The following is an 18,075-nucleotide window of genomic DNA, read 5'->3' as shown; positions in this document are numbered from 1 at the left end:
TGAGGTCTGGCTCAGATACCATCTCCACGAAGCCTGCTTGATTCTCTCAGCCCTTGGCACTTCTCGGCCATGCCATGCCCTGTGTTGTGGCAGGATGGTGGGTTTCTGTGGATGGCTGTGGGCTGGTCGGGTGAGGAGACTGGATCACGCTCATTTGGGTAAATGAACTCCCCTCCTTGCTGTGTGCCTGGCCCAGTCTAAGGACCTGCGTCTAGGTGAAGATGTGGGAAACTAGTGGCTCAGCTGCTTTTGTCTGGTCCTATGTTAGGGGATCTTTCCATGGGGTGAAGGAACCCACTAATCCTTCAATTCTCACCGAGTCTTATTTTCGTCCACATTTTACAAATGATGAAAGTAAAGCTCAGAGAGGTAAAGTAACTTACCAAGAGTCATGCAGCGGGTGAGTGGCCCAATCAGGATTTCAACCCTGGTCTGTGTGGCGTGAAGCCTGGGCTCATCTCTTGGTTCTGCGGTTCTGAGAAGATGGGCGGTGAAGGGGCGTGGCATGGGGCTGGCCCATCGCAGGGTGATGCAAAAGGCTTAGTTTTTCTTCTCCCTCCACAGTCCTCATGCAGGGTTGGGCCACAGCAGGCTCAGTTCAATCCACCAGCCACCTGTTACTTTCTTGTGTTTAACCAATATTTATTGAGCGCCTACTATTTACCAGGCACCATTCTAGGCACTGGGGAATTCAGTGAATAAAAAGAAGAAAAAAATCCCTGTCCTGATAGTCTCCTGAGGAAGACAGATGAGAAGTAAAATTTACAGGATGCTGGAAGATGAAAAGTGCTATGGAGAGAACACAGAAGAAAAGGGGGCCTGGGAAGGACAAGCTTGGGGGGCTGGGAACTAGGGGATGTGGAGAAGGGATTGCAATTTAAATAAAGTGGTCTGGGAAGGCCTCATGGAGAAGATGACATTTGTGTAAAGACCTAAGGGAGTGAGATGGGTGGCTCTCTAGGGAGAGGTCCAGGCAAGAACAGCATGTGCAAAGGTCCTGAGGTGGGTGAGTACCTGGACTAGCCAGAAGCGGGTCTGGAGTGGAGGGAGCAAGGCAAAAGTAGTAGGAGGTGGGATTGGAGGTAATGAGGGACCAGCTTACACAGGGCCTGTAGGCTGGTCTGTGATCTTTGGCCATTGTTGAAAACGGGAGATGGGAGCCAGTGCAGAGTTCTAGTAGAGGAAGGACGAAGTGTGAGTGACCTTGTGCAAAACTGGATGGACGTGGTGGCTGGAGAAGGCCCTCTGTCCATTGTCCTGGCTGGGAGAGAGGCAGCAATAAAGACTGCTGAGTGAGGTGGGGTACTGTGGACCACAGCAGGACAGGCACCCTTAAGGGGACTCCTGTGGACCAGAGACCTGGATTCCACATGGCTCTGTGGCTGAACTGCTGGCTCATTTTGGATCATTCTGTGCCTTATGTGCTCAGCTCTAAACTTGGAGTAACAATCCTAATGCTGTTGTGAAGACCAAAGGAAGTGAGCAAACTACTGTGGGAGTTCCAGAAGTTGAGGGGGTGGGTGGCATCAGAGAAGGCTTCCTGGAGGAGGGAACCCTTGAGCCGAGCCTTAAAGTCCAAATAGAATTAAGCCTGGTGGAGGGCATATGGATGAGGATGGCAGGGGATGGGGGAAAGCATCCAGGAGAGGAATAGTGTGAGCAAAAGAAAGTTGGGAGGGGGGCCGGCCGAGTGGCTCAGTTGGTTAAGAGCTCACTCAAGAGTTTGAGCTCTGAGCAACAGCGGTTCGAGTCCAGCCCGAGCTGAGCAGCCGCTGAGCTGCCAACAGGTAGCAGGATGGCTCAGCTAAAAAAAAAAAAGTTGGGAGGCTGGATACCAGGACACCCATAAAATAATGTGTGTTGAATGAGCTAAGCTGAGAGTCTCTGGGGCGTGGGAAGGCTGGAGGGCCCCCTTCCTTCCATCCAGGCATGGAAGGTTTGTTGTTGCCCCCACCCCCACTGCAGCTGCTGGCAGGGACAGGGCTGTCTCTTCAGCTGCCTTTCAGCCACCTCTGGGGCGCCTCTGGGCTGGCCCCGCCCCTTGGGCTGCGATGGAGGCAAGGGCGGGGCCAGGCGCCCAGAGCCAGCGGCGGGAGGGCTGCCAGAGCAGGTGGAGGGCTGGTGGCGGAGGGGCTGCCATGGCCTGGCCTCTGGGGCCAGAGCACCCACTCTCACCTCTCCCCTCCTTGCCTGCCCGGGATGCCTGCCAGACTTCAATCTTTGCTGAGGCCCCCGCCTGACCAGCCTCCCCTCCACATCCAGTTGGGATTTGGGGGCTGAGCTGTTTGGGGTCCCAGGGCCAATGCAGTGCCGGCTCCTCCGGGGCCTGGCCGGAGCCCTCCTCACCCTTCTATGCATGGGGCTCCTCTCTCTTCGGTACCACTTGAGGCTGTCTCCGAAGGGCGTGCGGGAGACCCCCGGGCTGAGCCCACCAAGCCCGTGGCTTCCTGAGCTGCAGCTAAAGGATGTCTTCATCGCAGTCAAGACGACCCGGACCTTCCACCGCTCCCGCCTGGAGCTGCTGCTCGACACGTGGGTCTCCAGGACCAGGGAACAGGTGACAAGCTGGCAACTGTGGGCCCCAGGAATGGCCCCTGGCCTGAGGGATTCATGGAGGCCTTTCTACTGCTGCCGACCCACCTGCTCCACTCCCCCTTCCTCCCAGGATTGGGGGGCTTCCCCGGTCCTGGCTGTGCCCCTTGCTGGCCCTGGAGCTCACTGCTCGTCAGGCCCACTGCTCTTTTTCAGGGGCCAGGCTGGGCTTCTGCCCTAGGCTTCTGGGTCCCTCCTGAGGGTCCCTCTATTCCCTGGCTTCACTCCTATCCACCCTGACTCAGCCTGGCATCGGGGCAATGGTGAGTGTTGGGCAACTGGGGCAGAAGCTTCAGAGGTCCTGGCTGACATGTGCCCAGGCCAGGCTGCCTCCAGTCCAGGCCCTGGGCGACGTCCTTTTGCCCTGGCTGTGAAAACGGGCTGAGCTGCTGAGGAGGGGACCGTCTAGGTGGGGCTTGTTAGGGAAATGGATGGAGTGGGGGCATCCTTTCAGAATTCCTGGCGGCCCCTTCCCCCATGCCTCTGGTGCCCAGGGTGTGCCAAGGGTAGCTGCACCTCATCTCCTGTGCTCATTTCCTGTGGGGCTGTTTCCGAGGGAGGGAGGGCGGGTATGTGCTGTGATGGTGGTGGCTGAGGCAGTGGTGGGCAGGAGGTTGGGGTCGGGGTCCGCCCAGCAAGTGGGACTGTGTGTGTGCATGCGCACTCACATGCATGGAGCCAGCGTGTGTGTGTGTTAGACATGCTATGACGAGAGGCATGTGGGTGACAGGGGCTCATGGCTTATGTTTTTCCTTGGAGGCAGCTCTGACAGGCTGAGTCCCTTCTGGCTCTTCTGTTCTCCACACCCAGTGTGCTCCTCAAGCAAAATCAGTGATTTGGGGGTGTTGGGAACCATATCTGGGGGAGATGGAGGGACACACACACACACACACACACACGCACGCACGCATGCCCTGTCCCACTTTGGTGGCTGGCTCAGTGGGAGGAAGTGACTGAGCCTTCAGGAGGGGTTGGGGACTCCTGAAAGACCAAGGAAGTGGGGAGCAGATGCCTGGAAGAGGCCAGGGCACCCTGGGGAGAGGGCACCTCCCTCCACACCCCGATTCCCTGACGTCCTAGCACCCTGGATTAACGCTTTCCTTGTTGGGCTTCCAGCATTCCAGGCTCTTCCCAGGCCCCGCCCCTCCCCCACCCCCGCCCCAGCTTTTCATCTTGGGGAGCCTCTGGTTCTACTCAGGGAAACTGGCCCTCCCCACAGACCTTCCTGTTTATGGTGGTGTGTCTGTGTGTACCCGGAAGTGTGGCCTCGTGTGGTCTGAGGCCCTTTCCTGTCTTGGCTTGATCACCAAGGTGGTGCATTGCCCTGGATAAGGAAACTGAGGCCAGAGAGGAGGAGGTGCTTGCCAGCGTTATCCCCAAGTCCTGAGGGGGCAGAGCCCAGTGGGACCCAGCCCCTACCTCCTAGCTAGAGCCTTGCCTTCTCTACTGAGACCCGGGATATCAGAGCTGCTTGGTCACTGGGCTACAGGAAAGGGTCCTTGGGCCCTCAGCCTGGGTGGCTGGGCCTGGCAGGACCAGGCCAGCAAAGGAGAGGCACGTGGCCAAGCCCTCAATCCCAGATGCCAACCCAGCAGCCAGAGAGAGTACCTGCTCGCTGCTCAGCTCTAAGGGGCCACGTGTCAGATGCATCACTCTAACCCTCACAATAACCCTAAGTGGTGCCTATTGGGGTCCGTGAGTTTCCCAAGAATGTGCCACCCTGGCATGCAGATTATTTCAAGCTGAAAACAAAGCCCAACAAACTCAGGAAGAGGGTTTTTGTTTTGTTTTGTTTTAACTTCTGCTTTCCCTGCCTAAAGAATTCAGATAGAAAAACCTCCTTCAGGAAGGGAACCTTAGCATATTTGAATTAAGTGTGGCAGACAGGGAGGATTCAAGCAAAAATCTGTTGGCTCGATTCCCCTTTGTGCCCCATTATTTCTGGGCGGCCCTGCAAGAATTTGTTTACCAAATGTTTGCTCTTTCTCATCAACCTGTGACCTGCCTGCCTCCCCCTCCTTAGTCCAGAAACCTCACTGTCTTTAGAATTTTCATGCTTATGTGAATTCCCTAGGTGCAGTATTAAAATTTGATTTTTCTCCCGTTAATCTGCTGTATGTCATTTGAATGATTCGACCAGCCAGAAGAACTAAAGGGGTAAGGGGACAATTTCCCCAGCTGACACTATTGATATTCCCATCTCACAGGCGAGAAAATGGAGCCCAGTTAAACAGAGGAAGAGATGCATTCACTCAGCTGGACACCTGCCTTCATCCAGGTGTCCTCAGTGCATGAGGCAGAGTCCAGAGTTTTGTCCTTTAAGGCAGAGTTGAAAAAAGGAGGGATGCTCACACCGGAAGAGGAGGGGAGATAGGGAGACCCACTCTCACGCATCTGGGCCCCACTTAGTCTCCAGCCTTTAGCTCATATCTCTCTGTGACCTTGGCCAAGGCCCCCTCCCCCTTTTAGCCCTCCATTTCCCCATCTGCACAGGAGAGGAGAGTCTTGGAGTCTCTCTCAGCTCTGCCAACAGGAGTGGGCCTGAGCTGGTTAACTCCAGGGCTGGGAGCATACCCCAGCTGGTTAAGGGCAGCCTGGTGGCAGGTGGGCCTTTGTGGCAGAGGGCTGGGGCTCGTGTGCCGGCCTTTGTCCCAGGCAGAGGGGGTGGGTAGGGGAAGGCACGTTTTTTTGTGATCCAAGAGGAGCCTTTCTCTTCCCCAAAGCCCCCTTGGGGGCGGGGGTGGGGGTGGGAGGAGCAGTGACAGCCCCATATCGCCCCTCTTCTGTAGCAGATGGCCCCCGGCCACCCCCTCCCCTCACCGCAGCAGGCTGCCTGTCCCTTTGTTTTCCTGAAAGGTTTTAACCATTGTCAGGGCCCTCTCTTTAGACAAATCAACTGCAACCCTTGCTCAGAGGAAACTGCCCACCACTCTGTGCCAACTTCACGATTCCCATGTGCTCTGCCCAGCCAGCCCCCAGGCCCAGATGTGGGACCCCTCCTCTCCCCCTCCCCCCACTTATTCATTGGGGCTTTCTCACCCATCAACAAATAGTCCCTGGCCCATTTGGCTCATGCTCCAAACTGAGAGAGTTCCACTATCTGGTGGCTGTTGGGTGGCAAAAGTTTACCAGGGAGCAGGGGAGAAAGGCCTGACTTGTTTTACTGGCTCCCTCGGGGGCTGTGTTGAAAACAGACTTGGGGATGGGGGCAGGACAGAGCAGGGAGCCCAGGGAAAAGGTGACTGCAGCAAAGCAGGCCGGAGGTGATGAGGGTGGGCTGGGTCATGGGATGGCCGTGGAGGCTGGTGGGGAGAGCTTGCATCCAGGTAATTTATAGGTCGGGTGGACAGAATTTGCTGGCAGACTGGATGGGGCGGGGTGGGGTGTGTGTGAGAGAAAGAGAGGTGGCATGGTGACTCTGAGGTATGGGGTCCCAGCAATATGGGGAGACCAAGAGGAGTACAAACCTGGGGGAGCTCAGTACTCAGTCTTCAGGTGCAGAGTCTGAGGCGCTTGCTAGGCCCCCAGCGATGTTTTGGCTGTGTGGCGTTTGAGAGCAGGGGAGAGGGCCAAGGCCTCTGGGTTCAAATCCAAATTGCCAACTGCACAATCTTCATCCACTTAGCCTCAGTTTTGTCATCTGTGAAGGGGACAGGTTACAACACCTGCCTCGATGTTAGTGAGGTTGTCAGGGACCAGGAGGGTGACAGCTGCTGGAGGGCTGGCTGTCCCATCTGGCTGAGCTGGATTGGGCTGCGACGTAAGAGTTCTGAGTTGCGTCAGGGAGTTTGTGTGGCTGTGAAAGTTGTGAGTCTCTCAAAGTGGTGCTGTGTCCCAACTTGTGGGTCTTTTCACATAGAGTGTGTTTTCTGACAAAGCGTTTGGGGTTGTGTAGATGTGATTGTGGGGGAGCCAAGTGGGATTGTGTGTGTGTGTGTGGTTCTGCCGAGAGTGTGACTGGTAGGGTCCCTGTGAGTGCTGGTCTGTAAGGAGGCTGAAGGTAAGAGACTGATGGCTGACGTCCACTGTGAAGTTGTGTGTCTACTAAAGCTGGGTTGTGTGTGTATGTGTTGTATTGGAGGGGGGGGGGCGTAGCTGAGAAACTCATGTTGTCCTCAGAGAGTGCGTGACTGTGAAGAGGGGTTTGTATCTGTCACTGCAGGAGGACAGAGGTCTGCCGTGTGTGTATCCACCTGGACTGGGGGCTCATCGGGGGCTGGGCTGGGCTGTGGGCTGGCCTGACTCCCGTTTCTCCTTCCTAGACATTCATCTTTACTGACAGCCTGGATGAAGGCCTCCAGGAGAGACTGGGTAACTCTGCCTGGCCTGGGTGGGGTGGCTGTCCCCTGGCCTAGGAGTCCCCAAGACACAGGGCTGCCCATCCTTGGTACATGGGGATTTCCCTTTGCCCAGGAGGGGAGCAGGCTTTCCCTGCAAATAGATGTGCGTGTGGGGAGGGACTGGATGTCAGGGTCCCAGCCCAGCCTCCTGTCCATCAGCTGTGCGGTTCTGGGCAGGTCAGCCCTACCTGAGCTCAGGTTCCCCGTGTGTAAAGTGGGAGTGCGTGGACCACTCCGGGCCCTCTGAGGCCTTGCTCTGCATTGGCAAAGAGTGTGTAGAGCTGTGGGGAGGAGCTGGGCAGCAGCCCTTGACTAGACCTCTCTTCTCCAGGGCCCCACCTCGTGGTCACCAACTGCTCTGCGGAGCACAGCCACCCTGCCCTGTCCTGCAAGATGGCTGCTGAGTTTGATGCCTTTTTGGCCAGTGGGCTGAGGTGAGTGCACCTGGGTCTCTGGAGGCAGGTGTGACCTTTGCTTCAGGCCAGTTTATGAATGGGGTGTTGTGTCGAAAAAGTGAAGTTGTTGGAAAAGTGAAGTCATCTGGGTCCTGTGAATTCCATCGTGTAGGGCCTCCTGTGGTCTGTCTTTGGGCCGACCGTCTCGGTTCAAATCCTGCCATTCACTGGCTGTGTAACTTTGGGCAAGTGTCTTCACCTTTCTGAGTCTTAGTCCTCAACGGTTCAGTGGGCAGGCCCTCTTCAAGAACTTACACAAGATGCTGCCTGGTACAGAGCAGGTGCCTTCCATGTGAGCCAGCCCCACCTTGTAACAGTTTGTTGACTAATTAAGGGGGCACAGGGGGTGTCTGGCTGGCTGGCAGCCCTTGGGGACCCCCCTCCAAGCTCATTGTCCCCTTCCATCCCCACAGGTGGTTCTGCCATGTGGATGATGACAACTATGTAAACCCAAGGGCGCTGCTGAAGCTGCTGAAAGCCTTACCACAGACCCTCGATGTCTACATAGGCCGGCCCAGCCTGAACCGGCCCATCCACGCTTCTGAGCCGCAGCCCCACAACCGCACGGTCTGTTCCCCACCCCCTCCCCAACTCCTTGGTGCATCGGCCACTGGCCAGGGGCCTGCCTGGGCCAGGCCAGGCTTGGGGAGGGGCCATGTTGGGGGTGAGGTTGTGGAAGATTTGGGTGGGTTTTTTGGGTTTCAGATTGGGCCTCATCGCTGTGTGTTTGGGCTGGCGGCTTTGCCTCCGATCCTCGGCCTCCTCCTCTGTGAAATGGGGAGACTGAGGTGATGCGCGTTAGGCAGAGAGACTGTCACCTCGTGGGGCCTTGGTCATTGAGGAGCTCTGGCTTTTCAGGAGTCGAGGCTCCCTGACTTCACAGCAGAGCTCCTAGCCCCCTGGTGTCACCATGGAATTGTACAGGTTTTTAAAATGCTGCATACTGCTGGGCCTGGTGGTAAATCGCCACTGCCTCCAGCCCCGGACGCTCCCCTTCCCTAAGCACCACCCCGCCCTCCGAACTTCATTAACCAGCCACTCAAGAGTTGACACCTGGCACGACAGGGTCGGCAACACCAGCTTCATTCATCTTCAGACCTGGATGGACACTGATTAAGGTTGCCAGATTTAGAAAACCAACAAAAACTAGGATACCCATTAAATTTGGCTTTCAGATAAACAGAAGAATTTTTTAATATAAGTATGTTGCATGGTTTCCCCCGTCCCCAGGACGCCACCAGGCTTTCGGTGCTGGAGAGGCCCAGGCCTCTAGGGCTTCCTTGGCCCCAGGAAAAAGGCAAGTCAGCGGGTCCCTTCTCTAGAGACAGTGTCTGCAGCAGGAGCTGGTCCTGCTGTGGGGCTGTCTCCCTCCCTAGGTCACCATCTGCTTCATTAGGGAAACCAAGAGCTGGAAACACAAAACCTTAATTATCAGCAGCTCATCAGCCTCTGAGTACTAATTAAATCCTCTTGGGCCTCAGGGTGTGTGTATGTGAATAGATTCCAGGTGAGCCGAGGGGTCATCCAGGCTCCTACACCACCTCACCCCTGACCTTAGAGGTGGAGAACTCTGTTCTGCAGCCAGGCCCCCTGAGTTCACATGCCAGCCTTGCCATCTCCTGGCTTTGTGACCTTGATTGATGTCACTTTACCTCTCTGTGCCTCAGTTTCCTCATCTGTGAAGTAAGTGATAATAGTCCCTTATTCATAGGGTGATTGTGAGCAAAACAAGAAGGAATCAAGGGTCATTTATCCAAGTGTTTGGAATGGGACCTGGCACGAAATGGACACTAGTTAATGTGAGTGACCAGCTAACTCAGTTCAGCCTTTGTCTCCAAGCCGCATTTTTCCTGTGCAGGTTCCACACCCTGCTGGCCACACACAGGCCCTGTCCCCTGCAACCTGCACAAATGCCCTCCTTGGCACACACCCCTCCAGTGGGATACCAAGACTGCCCCCAAAGTGTCCTGGCCTGTTCAGATCCTGAGGGGCCCCAGGTGGGACAGCAAAAAGGGCAAGCGCTCTAGCTCAAGGTTAATCACAGCTCTTGGACCTCGGGCAACTGACTTCACTTCTGTGCACCTGGTTCCCCTCATCTGCAGCACAGCCCTTAGCAAAGGGCTTGGCACAGTCAGGGCTCAGGGTTAGGCAGTTATATTGTTACTGCTGTTGTTACTATAATTATCTGGGAGTGGAAGCCATGCACTCATTAATTCATTAAATGAGCTTTTATTGGGCTCCTCCTGTGTGTCAGGGCCTCAAGAAGCCATTCATTCTGCCTCGTTGAGCCCTGACATCTCTCTAAGAGGGCAGCATTTCCAGAAGTAAGCTCATACAGGTTTTTAGGAAGAGGCTGCCTCCAGGCCAGGAGAACCATCAGACTGAAGAACTTAGAGCCAATGTTCCACTCACAGCTGACAAATCAGAGGCCCAGAGAGGGGCAGTGACTTTCTCAAAGTTATACTTGGAGGTGCGCTGTGGAGGAGGCAGGCTTCCCAACTCCCTGGCCAGGGTGCTTTTCACTGCTGCATCATGGGAGATAACTCCACCCAATGCAGCAGTCATCAATCAAGCACCAACTGTGTACTTGGGAGAAGGAAACCCTAGGGGATTTTTTTGACTAAGAGATGGTACAGCTGAAAGGGTACAGTGTTTCTCACAAGCCTTAGAGAAATTCATAGGTGAATTTACAGGTCCTCACTGAGGAGGTAGATGAGGCTTGGTGATGTAGGAGCAGAAAGTGGTTTGCGTCCCAAAAGGATGTTATCTGCTCCTGAGATTGAGATATGAAGGGGTTTGCTGGCCTTTGGGGCTTGCAGGTCTGTTTGTTCTTCTCTCTTTACTCTGTGAGAGGCCTTATTCTCTCCTTTTGTGGAAAAGCTTTCTCGGACCCAGGAGTTGGGAATGGCGAGGTCACGGCATGTGGCCGGTGTAGGTGGCGTCAGGATTATAGCTTCCGAGTCTGGTGACCCTGTAAAGGCATCTCTGCCTCACAGTTAGCATGGAGAGCGAAGGAGAGGACTCTGATTGTCTGGCCTAAGTCATGTGCCTGTTGCTGAGCCAATCACTGGGCCAAGGAGTGTGGTCCTGTGATCATTCCTGGGGCACCTACCTGCTCGTCTCTGTGGCCTAGGGGAGCAGGTGCTGTGTTTGTTAGCCCCTCCTAAACCACATGGGGTGAGGTAGAGACATTTCTCTGGGGAAAAGGGTAAGGTGTGCTGGGGGCACAAATAGAACACAGGTCCTCTTTAACTGTAGTCCAGCCAGATTGGGGTCTAATTGGTGTCACCACCACTCTCAATTAGCTATGTGACTTTGGGCCTCGGTTTCCTTGTCTATAACATGGGCATAATAATGTCAGGCTGTAGCAAGACTCTCGTGAGATGTGAAATACAAAGCTACTGAGCCACGCCGGCTGGGGGTGAAGGGTGGCCTGGCTACTGCCCCCACCCACCCCCACCCCCAGGCTCACTCTGTCTGCACCTTTGCCCTCCCCTCCTCTCCGTCCAGAGGCTGGTACAATTCTGGTTCGCCACTGGGGGTGCTGGCTTTTGTATCAACCGCAAACTGGCTTTGAAGATGGCACCGTGGGCCAGGTAAGAAGAGAGCTCCAGGTAGGTGGAGGAGGGGGAGGGGTCTTGATGGGGGTGGTGCCTGGGGTGTGGGCCTTTGCAGCAGGAAGGGCTTGAGAGAGAGAGTGCAGGAGGTCACGTAGTATGCAGGAGGCAGATGCTAGAGCCAAACTCTGCCCTGCCAGCTGGTCCCAGTGGAGGGCCTTCTGGGAGGCAGGGAGGACTCTAGGTGTTGAGGGCCCAGGCCAGTGGCCATAGCACGGCTCTGTCCCACAGTGGCCCCCGCTTCGTGGATACATCTGCCCTCATCCGGCTGCCTGATGACTGTACTGTGGGCTACATCATTGAATGCAAGTTGGGCGGCCACCTGCAGCCCAGCCCCCTCTTCCACTCCCACCTGGAGACCCTGCAGCTGCTAGGGGCTGCCCAGCTCCTGAAACAGGTAAGCTGGCCTCAGGGCTGGTGGCAGTGGGGGAGGTGTTTGCGTTTGGGCTATCTCTTATTGATGGGGAAACTGAGGCCCAGGATGGCAAAGGACCCCCTTAAGGGCATATAGTGACTCACCACCTCCAACCCTGAGGGTTGGCATTTGTGATGCTAAAAATCTTTGATCTGGTCCCCAAATGCCAGCTGGAAGGACCTGCACAGAGGAGATGAAACTTGTCTTCAGGTTCCGACAACCCAGCTCCCCACCTGCTACCTCCTGTCCCTCTCTTTTCTTTAATCTTCCATCCTCCCCACATCTCTCCGAAGGGGTCAGGTCTGCTCTTTGCAACTTTGCCTGTCAGTAGCCCCTTCCTTCATCAAAGCTTACCGTCCACTGCTCTTTGCTTTTCCTCCTAACCCAGACGTTACTGGGAAGGACCAGGTTTCCAGTGAGGACACTCAAGCATCATGTCAGGCTCTGGGAAAGGTGGGCTCCCATCCCACTACCTGGCAGGTAATGACTGCTGAGGTCCAACTGGCACTGCCTTGTAGATGCCACTCTCCAACTCATGGGTGTCCAGCCCTGTAGATGGTCCTGGCGTCTGCAGCCCAACAGTATGAGTCAGAACCCTTTTAGCTGCAAGTGATAGAAAAGCAACACAGATTGGTTACACAAATAGGACATTCATGTGCCCACGTACCTGAGAAGCTGAGGGCTTGGCTTGCTAGATCTGGCTGGGTCTGGGCGCTCACACTCTTTTTTTCTTTTCATCTGCCCTCCCCCATGTTAGCCTCATTCTCAGGCAGGTTTGCCCCTTGTGCTGGCACGATGGCAGTCCCAAGTTTCTCTCACCCATGGTGGGAGAGTGCCTCCTTCCGCCAGATCCCAAGGCTGACCCTCATTGGTCACATGGTCCTGCTTTTGTCACATGACCTGTCTCCTACCAGCGCCTAGAGTTAGTGTAGAAGTTAGCTAGAACTGAGATGTGGGGTTGGTCTCATTAGGACCGCAGAGCCTGAAGCCAGGAAAGGAGGTCAGATTTTGGGCAACCAAAACCAAGGCACCCTGATGGGGTTTCCAGGGCACCCACTCTGCCAGGCACCACACTGGGGGCTTTATCTTCTTTAACTCTCTGGTACCTCACAACGTTCATGTGAGGTCAGTGCTAACATTATTCCCATTCTACAGATAGATAAACTGAGGTTCAGAGAGTGGAACTAACCATGGCACACAACTAGTACATTGCAGAAGGGGATGTGAGCCCTGGTTGGGTGGACCCTAAGCCCACAGTCTATAACTACTGTGCTGGACAGCCTCTCGACTGGGCTCATTATCCCGCATCCTTGTTGCTTGTGGAGCAACCTGAGGCTCTGGGTGGAGAGGGATTTACCAGGGCCCCACAGTGAGTCTCAAGAAACACCCATCCAGGCACTGAACTTCCTGGAAAGGTGCCTTCCCCTCTTGAGCCTCGCTTTCCCAGTCTGTAGAGGAGTGAATTGTTCCAGCCTCCCAGGTAAGCTGGACTGTTGGGGTTACAAATGGGATTGGGGCCCGAAAGTGCTCTACACGCTTGAAGAACGTGGGGAATGAAGTGGGCGCCTCAGCAAAGCACCCACTGCCAATGGCATTTCAGGCTCAGAGGCGTGCTTTCTGTGCCCTCAAAAATGCCTGTGTGCCTCCCTGCTTCTCCCCAAATTCTGCCCCTTTGTAGGGTCTCCAGTGGAACATCCCCAACCTTCCCTCTTTTCTGCTTCTCCCTGCCCAGGTCACCCTCAGTTACGGCGTTTTTGAAGGGAAGCTCAACGTCATTAAACTACAGGGCCCCTTCTCCCCTGAGGAGGACCCCTCCAGGTGGGTCTGGGGGCTGAAACTGTAGAGTGGGAAGAGTGGGGGCCGACCCCAGGCATCCAAAGATGGGGGACCAGGAGGGAGGAAGAGAGAGAAGCCCTGAGGCTGATAGCACAGAGCTGGGAGCAGAGGGCATGGGTTTCAGTCCCTGCTCCATCGCTGGATTGCTGTGTGATCTTGGGCAAGTGTCTTGCTCTCTCTGGGCCCCAGTCTCCCCATTTTATAACACAAGGAGGCTGGGTGTTGTGGACTCAAGGGCTCTCCCAGCCCTGATCCTCTGGGACTCTTCAGAAGCTCCTGGAAGACTGAAATGTCTTTCCTGACGGAGGACGTGTTCTAATGGAGGACCTTCAAACACTGATGGGGAATTTTAATTTGATCTCTTGTAGGCTCTTTGTTTCTTTGATACTCTTCAGGTTTTGTTTTTTTTTTCTTTTTTGGTGGGTAGAGGGTTGGAATGGGGGCTAAGATGCCACCTGGGCAGCTTCTGGTTCTGCCCCCAAAACTGGCCTCAGGGAGGTGAGAGGGCTGTTCAACTCAGCCCTGAATAGCTGTAGAGCAGCTTAGAGCACAGCCTGTGACATACTGTGGCAGGAGGGAACCAGATTAGCTCATAGAAGTAAAGGAAGCCGGTGTGACTGGACTGAGAGAGAAGAGGAGGGTGGCGTCACATTCAGTAGGGGAAGTGGCAGGGGACCCCTCCCTCCCAAAGGCTTTGTTTCTGGACTTTGGGTTTATCTGAAGTATGTAACCCTTTGGGGAACCAGGACTCTTGGCTCTGAAGTTCTGCAGGACTGTTTGTCCGGGGGCAGAAGACTCACAACTGTTCTGAGGGCCCTGGGGCCAGGGAGCTGCCTTCTAATGGGATGAATTCCCCATCAGTGGTGGTGTGCAAACTGTGCTATACTGATGAGAGGTTTAAGAATTGATGTTAACTTCTCTCTAAGCCTGAAGATCCTGGCATCCATAGGTTTCTGTCTAATGGGGCTGGAGCCAACTGGGGACTGAGATAGGTGTGGTTAGATGGTCTGGTCTCAGCTCAGTTCTCTTCATGGCTTTTCTGGCCTTTGAAGTCTCTCTAAACCAGTGCATCCCAACCAGTGGCCATTTTGCCCCCTGGGGACATTTGGAAACGTCTGGAGACTTTTTTTTTTTTTTAAAGATTTCTATTGGGGAATTGGGGAGAAGAACAGTGTTGGGGAATTGGGGAAGGGGAGCCTTGTATTTTACCAGGACCCATCAGCTCCAAGTCAAGTTGTAGTCCTTCAATCTTAGTTGTGGTGGGTGCAAGCTCCACTCCTAGTCCAGTCGCCACTTTCAATCTAGTTGTGGCGGGGAGAGGGGAGCATAGTCCACCATCCCATGTGGGAGTCGAGCCGGCAACCTTGTTGCACATTGAGCCATCTGGCCATCTGTCGGCAGCTCACGGCTGCTCAGTTCAAGGTGCCATGTTCAATCTTAGTTGTGGGGGGGGAGGGCAGCCCACCATCCATACAGGTGTTGAACTGGCAACCTAGCTGCTAAGAGCATGTGCTCTCACCAGCTCAGCGGCAGCTCAGCTAGGGCACAGCTCACTGGCCCATGTGGGAATCGAACCGACAACCCTGTTGCTCAGAGCTGGGTCTCTTAACCAACTGAGCTACTCGGCCGGCCCCTGGAGACATTTTTTTTTTTAAATGGGTATTTTTTTTTTTAAGATTTTTATTGGGTAATTGGGGGGATGGGAACAGTGCTGGGGAATTGGGGGAAGGGGAACAGACAAGTTGCTGTCCTTTTGTTCTTCAATCTAGTTGTGGAGGACGCTGCTTCACTGGCCCAAGTTGGCACCATCATTGCGCTCTTCCCGGGTGAGGCAGATCAGTCGCCGGCTTCAGGACGGCCGCTCACTGCGGCTGCTGGCTACATACGGTAGCCCATGGCAACCCACTGCCACAGGGGCTGCAGCCTATGCCGTTGCCAGCAACTCACAGCAGCCCAGCTCCAGGTTGAGCTGTTGTTCAGCATCTTAGCTGTGGAGGGCAGTGTCACTGGCCCTCACATGTGGGATCCGAACCGGGGCCCTCTGGCATCCCAAGCGAGTTCTTAACCATCGCGCCACTCGGCCGGCCCCCCTGGAGACATTTTTGATTGTTACGACTTGGGGAGATGCTACTGGCATCCAGCAGGTAGAGTCCAGGGACGCTGCTAAACATCCTACAATGGACAGGACAGCCCCCATGACAAAGAATTATCTGCCTCCAAATGTTTGCAGTGCCGAGGTGGCACTGCTCCAAACCATCTTTGTGACATGTGCGCCTCTAGGAGCCCATGGGGGTGAGGGCAGGACTGGGGGTGACCATCTTGTCCATTTCTGGTCTCTCCATAGGTTTCGTTCCCTACATTGTCTCCTCTACCCAGATACTCCCTGGTGCCCACAGCTGGTGGCCCGATGAACCCTGAACTGCTGGGCAACAGGCCTCCGGTTGTACCTCTGCTCCCAAGGCAGCCCTGAGGGCCTGTGGCAAGTGCCCTGGGGTGAGCAGTCCCTGGCAGGACCTCCGAGTGGTGGGCAAGCCCAAGATTGGATGGTGGCTGGTGGTGAAGGCATCCCAGGCCCCTTGGAGGTGGGCTGGACAACTCAGGGACAGGTGAGGGCCAGGGGCTGGGCTCCCATGGGCCCTGGGTGACTAAATTGAACAAGGGTGGGGTCATTGAGCTGGGCTGAAGCTCAGGGGTCCTAACCCTGCAGAGAATTACATAGGCCCCTGGGTGGGGTCTGGTCCCCATCCCCAGCTCTGGTCTCTCAGTTATACCCCTGGGGTCAAGCACGGGGCCACCCACTCCTGGATCCTTTGGCTGGGTCCCCAACCACTGAGGGCCCCAGGTGGAAAAGTCGCAGCATTGCAGATATTGTTGTTGCTGACCGGTCTCCAGCCCCTTGCTCCCCACCTCTTGCTAACAGAATCCTGTTTTGTTTGGAGTATCAGCCTGCCCAGACCAGATAATGGGTAATAATGGGCCCCAACCCACCTTGATGAACCTTTCGTTTACTTTCCCGGCCTCCCTTGCTGTTAGGAGCTACTATGTGCCCCAGCTCTGGCTCCTGTCTGTTAGTGTAAACTAAGCAAAGCCAATAGAGAGGATTCTGGGGAAAGTTTGCAGCTTCATGCTCCATCTTCCTGCTGTGAATGTGGGTGTGATGTCCGGATCTGGGGCAGCCACTTTGTTGCCATGAAGAAAAGGCCAAGACAATCATCTACACCTATGCTTTCCAGCATCTGGTTCTGTAAGAAAATTAAACCCTTATTTGTTTAAGCCTCTCTTGGTCCAGTTTTTTGTTACACAGCCCAAGTGTTCCTGGCTGGGGCAGGGTTTTTGATCTGTCTGTCACAGTGGTGGTGGTGGTGTTGATTTGGGTACTGAGCTGTACATCCTTGCTCTACTTTCTCTGGCAGTTTAGCTTCGGGGAATCCACTTGGTCCCTCTCGCCTGTTTGCCCATCTTATAGATGAGAAAAAGAATACCTTCTTCCTGGGTTTTTATATCTGGGTGAAATGATACAGTGTTTGTAAAGGGCACTGCAGGGAGCCTGGCATAGAGAAAGGAGCCTGGCTAGGGAACGGTGGCTGCTATTAGTGGGTGTGAGTCATGGTATGCCAGGGTGTGCATGGGGGTGTGTGCGTGTTTGTGCAGGAGACTCTATACGTGTCTGTGCAGGAGACCCATGTGTGGTGTATGGATGTGCTTGTGCCCCTGTCACATGTGTGTGTGTGTAATGTACACGTGTGTGAATATGTGTGTGCCATGAGGTACTGGTATGCGAGAGCTATCCTTCCTTTTCTCTGCCCCCAGGGCCTGGGTTGGGGGTGGCTAGAGAATCAGGGAAGGCAGAATGGAGGCTTGGAGCTGAGAGACTCAGCCACTGGTGTTGGTTAAAGGGGAGATTTGACAACAACCAAGGTAGGAGCTGAAGTGCCCTTAGAATCTCAGTTCTCAAAGGGTTGGATGAATGAATAAAATGGTCAGGGTGCAAGTTCAGGGCTGGTGATGCATGGTGGGGGAGGGTTAGGGATGGGAGGTCTCTTCTCACTAGCATTATGCCCAGTGATGTGGGAAATGGGGGTCACAGTGGGGTAGCTCTGGGCTGGGGAGGAGGAGGAGAGATCCTAAGGGATGGAGGGGCTCTGACCCAGGCTTCCAGGGCTGGGGTCTCCTTTGGAGCACACCCTCCAGTCCTTGAGGGACCTTGTCCCTGCTGCAACTCTGTCTGGGACGTCTGGAACCGCTGAGCACAGAGCCTCAGCCCTTGTTTTTCAGGGAGAAGCCTGAGGCCCAGTGAGGGCCCGGCCATGTGCTTGTGGTCACACCGGGTCAGGTGGCTAGCCAGAGTGTTTGGGCTCTTCCGAAGCCTGCTTTCTTTCTGGGCTGACCTAATGCTGGGTTTGTGGGATGTGAGCCGAGCAGGGTTGGCCCCTGGACCTGCAGCCCGGTGGGGATGGAATGGAGAGCTTCAAGCTGCCGTCCACTCCGCCCTGCATGTGGAAGGCTGCCTGCCGGCCTGCTTTGACAAGCAACAGCAGATTTGCGGGTTGTTCCCAGATTCTGAGGGTCGGGTGGAGGGAACAGGCCATCTGCTGCCTCCATTGTCCCAAAATAGCTGTGGGGAGGAGGGGTAGCAGAGTCAGCAAGGATCAGAATTGGGATGGAGGAAGGCGTCTGGGCTTAACCCTTTGGGTGTCTGTATGGGAGAGTATGAAGCTGCCTGCACCCTGTGCTAAAGTGACTGATGCGAGCCCCACAGGCAGGGGCTGGGAGTAAGGGGGCAAGATTGGACCACCCGTGTTGGTCTTGCTATGCCCCAT

At 55.1% G+C, this 18,075-nt stretch overlaps 1 protein-coding gene across 2 annotated transcripts; it reads left to right on the top strand.

Annotated features, from left to right (window-relative positions):
* Nucleotides 1-2,062: 2,062 nt before the first annotated feature.
* MFNG (MFNG O-fucosylpeptide 3-beta-N-acetylglucosaminyltransferase) lies at nt 2,063-16,528 on the top strand. 2 transcript variants are annotated; one of them, XM_019664685.1, is made up of 8 exons: nt 2,063-2,557; nt 6,855-6,903; nt 7,264-7,366; nt 7,801-7,954; nt 10,898-10,983; nt 11,236-11,401; nt 13,152-13,237; nt 15,632-16,528. In XM_019664685.1, exons 1-8 carry the CDS (start codon nt 2,303-2,305, stop codon nt 15,723-15,725), a joined length of 993 nt encoding a protein of 330 aa, XP_019520230.1. In that variant the 5' UTR covers nt 2,063-2,302; the 3' UTR covers nt 15,726-16,528. The 2 variants fall into 2 exon arrangements, with proteins under 2 accessions (XP_019520230.1, XP_019520231.1); XM_019664686.1 differs by having other exon boundaries at nt 15,600-16,528.
* The last annotated feature ends 1,547 nt before the right edge of the window (nt 16,529-18,075 follow it).

This window comes from Hipposideros armiger, unplaced genomic scaffold (assembly GCF_001890085.2).
Source record: "Hipposideros armiger isolate ML-2016 unplaced genomic scaffold, ASM189008v1 scaffold_426, whole genome shotgun sequence".
In the NCBI taxonomy this organism is placed as follows: domain Eukaryota; kingdom Metazoa; phylum Chordata; class Mammalia; order Chiroptera; family Hipposideridae; genus Hipposideros; species Hipposideros armiger.
This window is presented reverse-complemented; position numbering and strand designations above follow the sequence as displayed.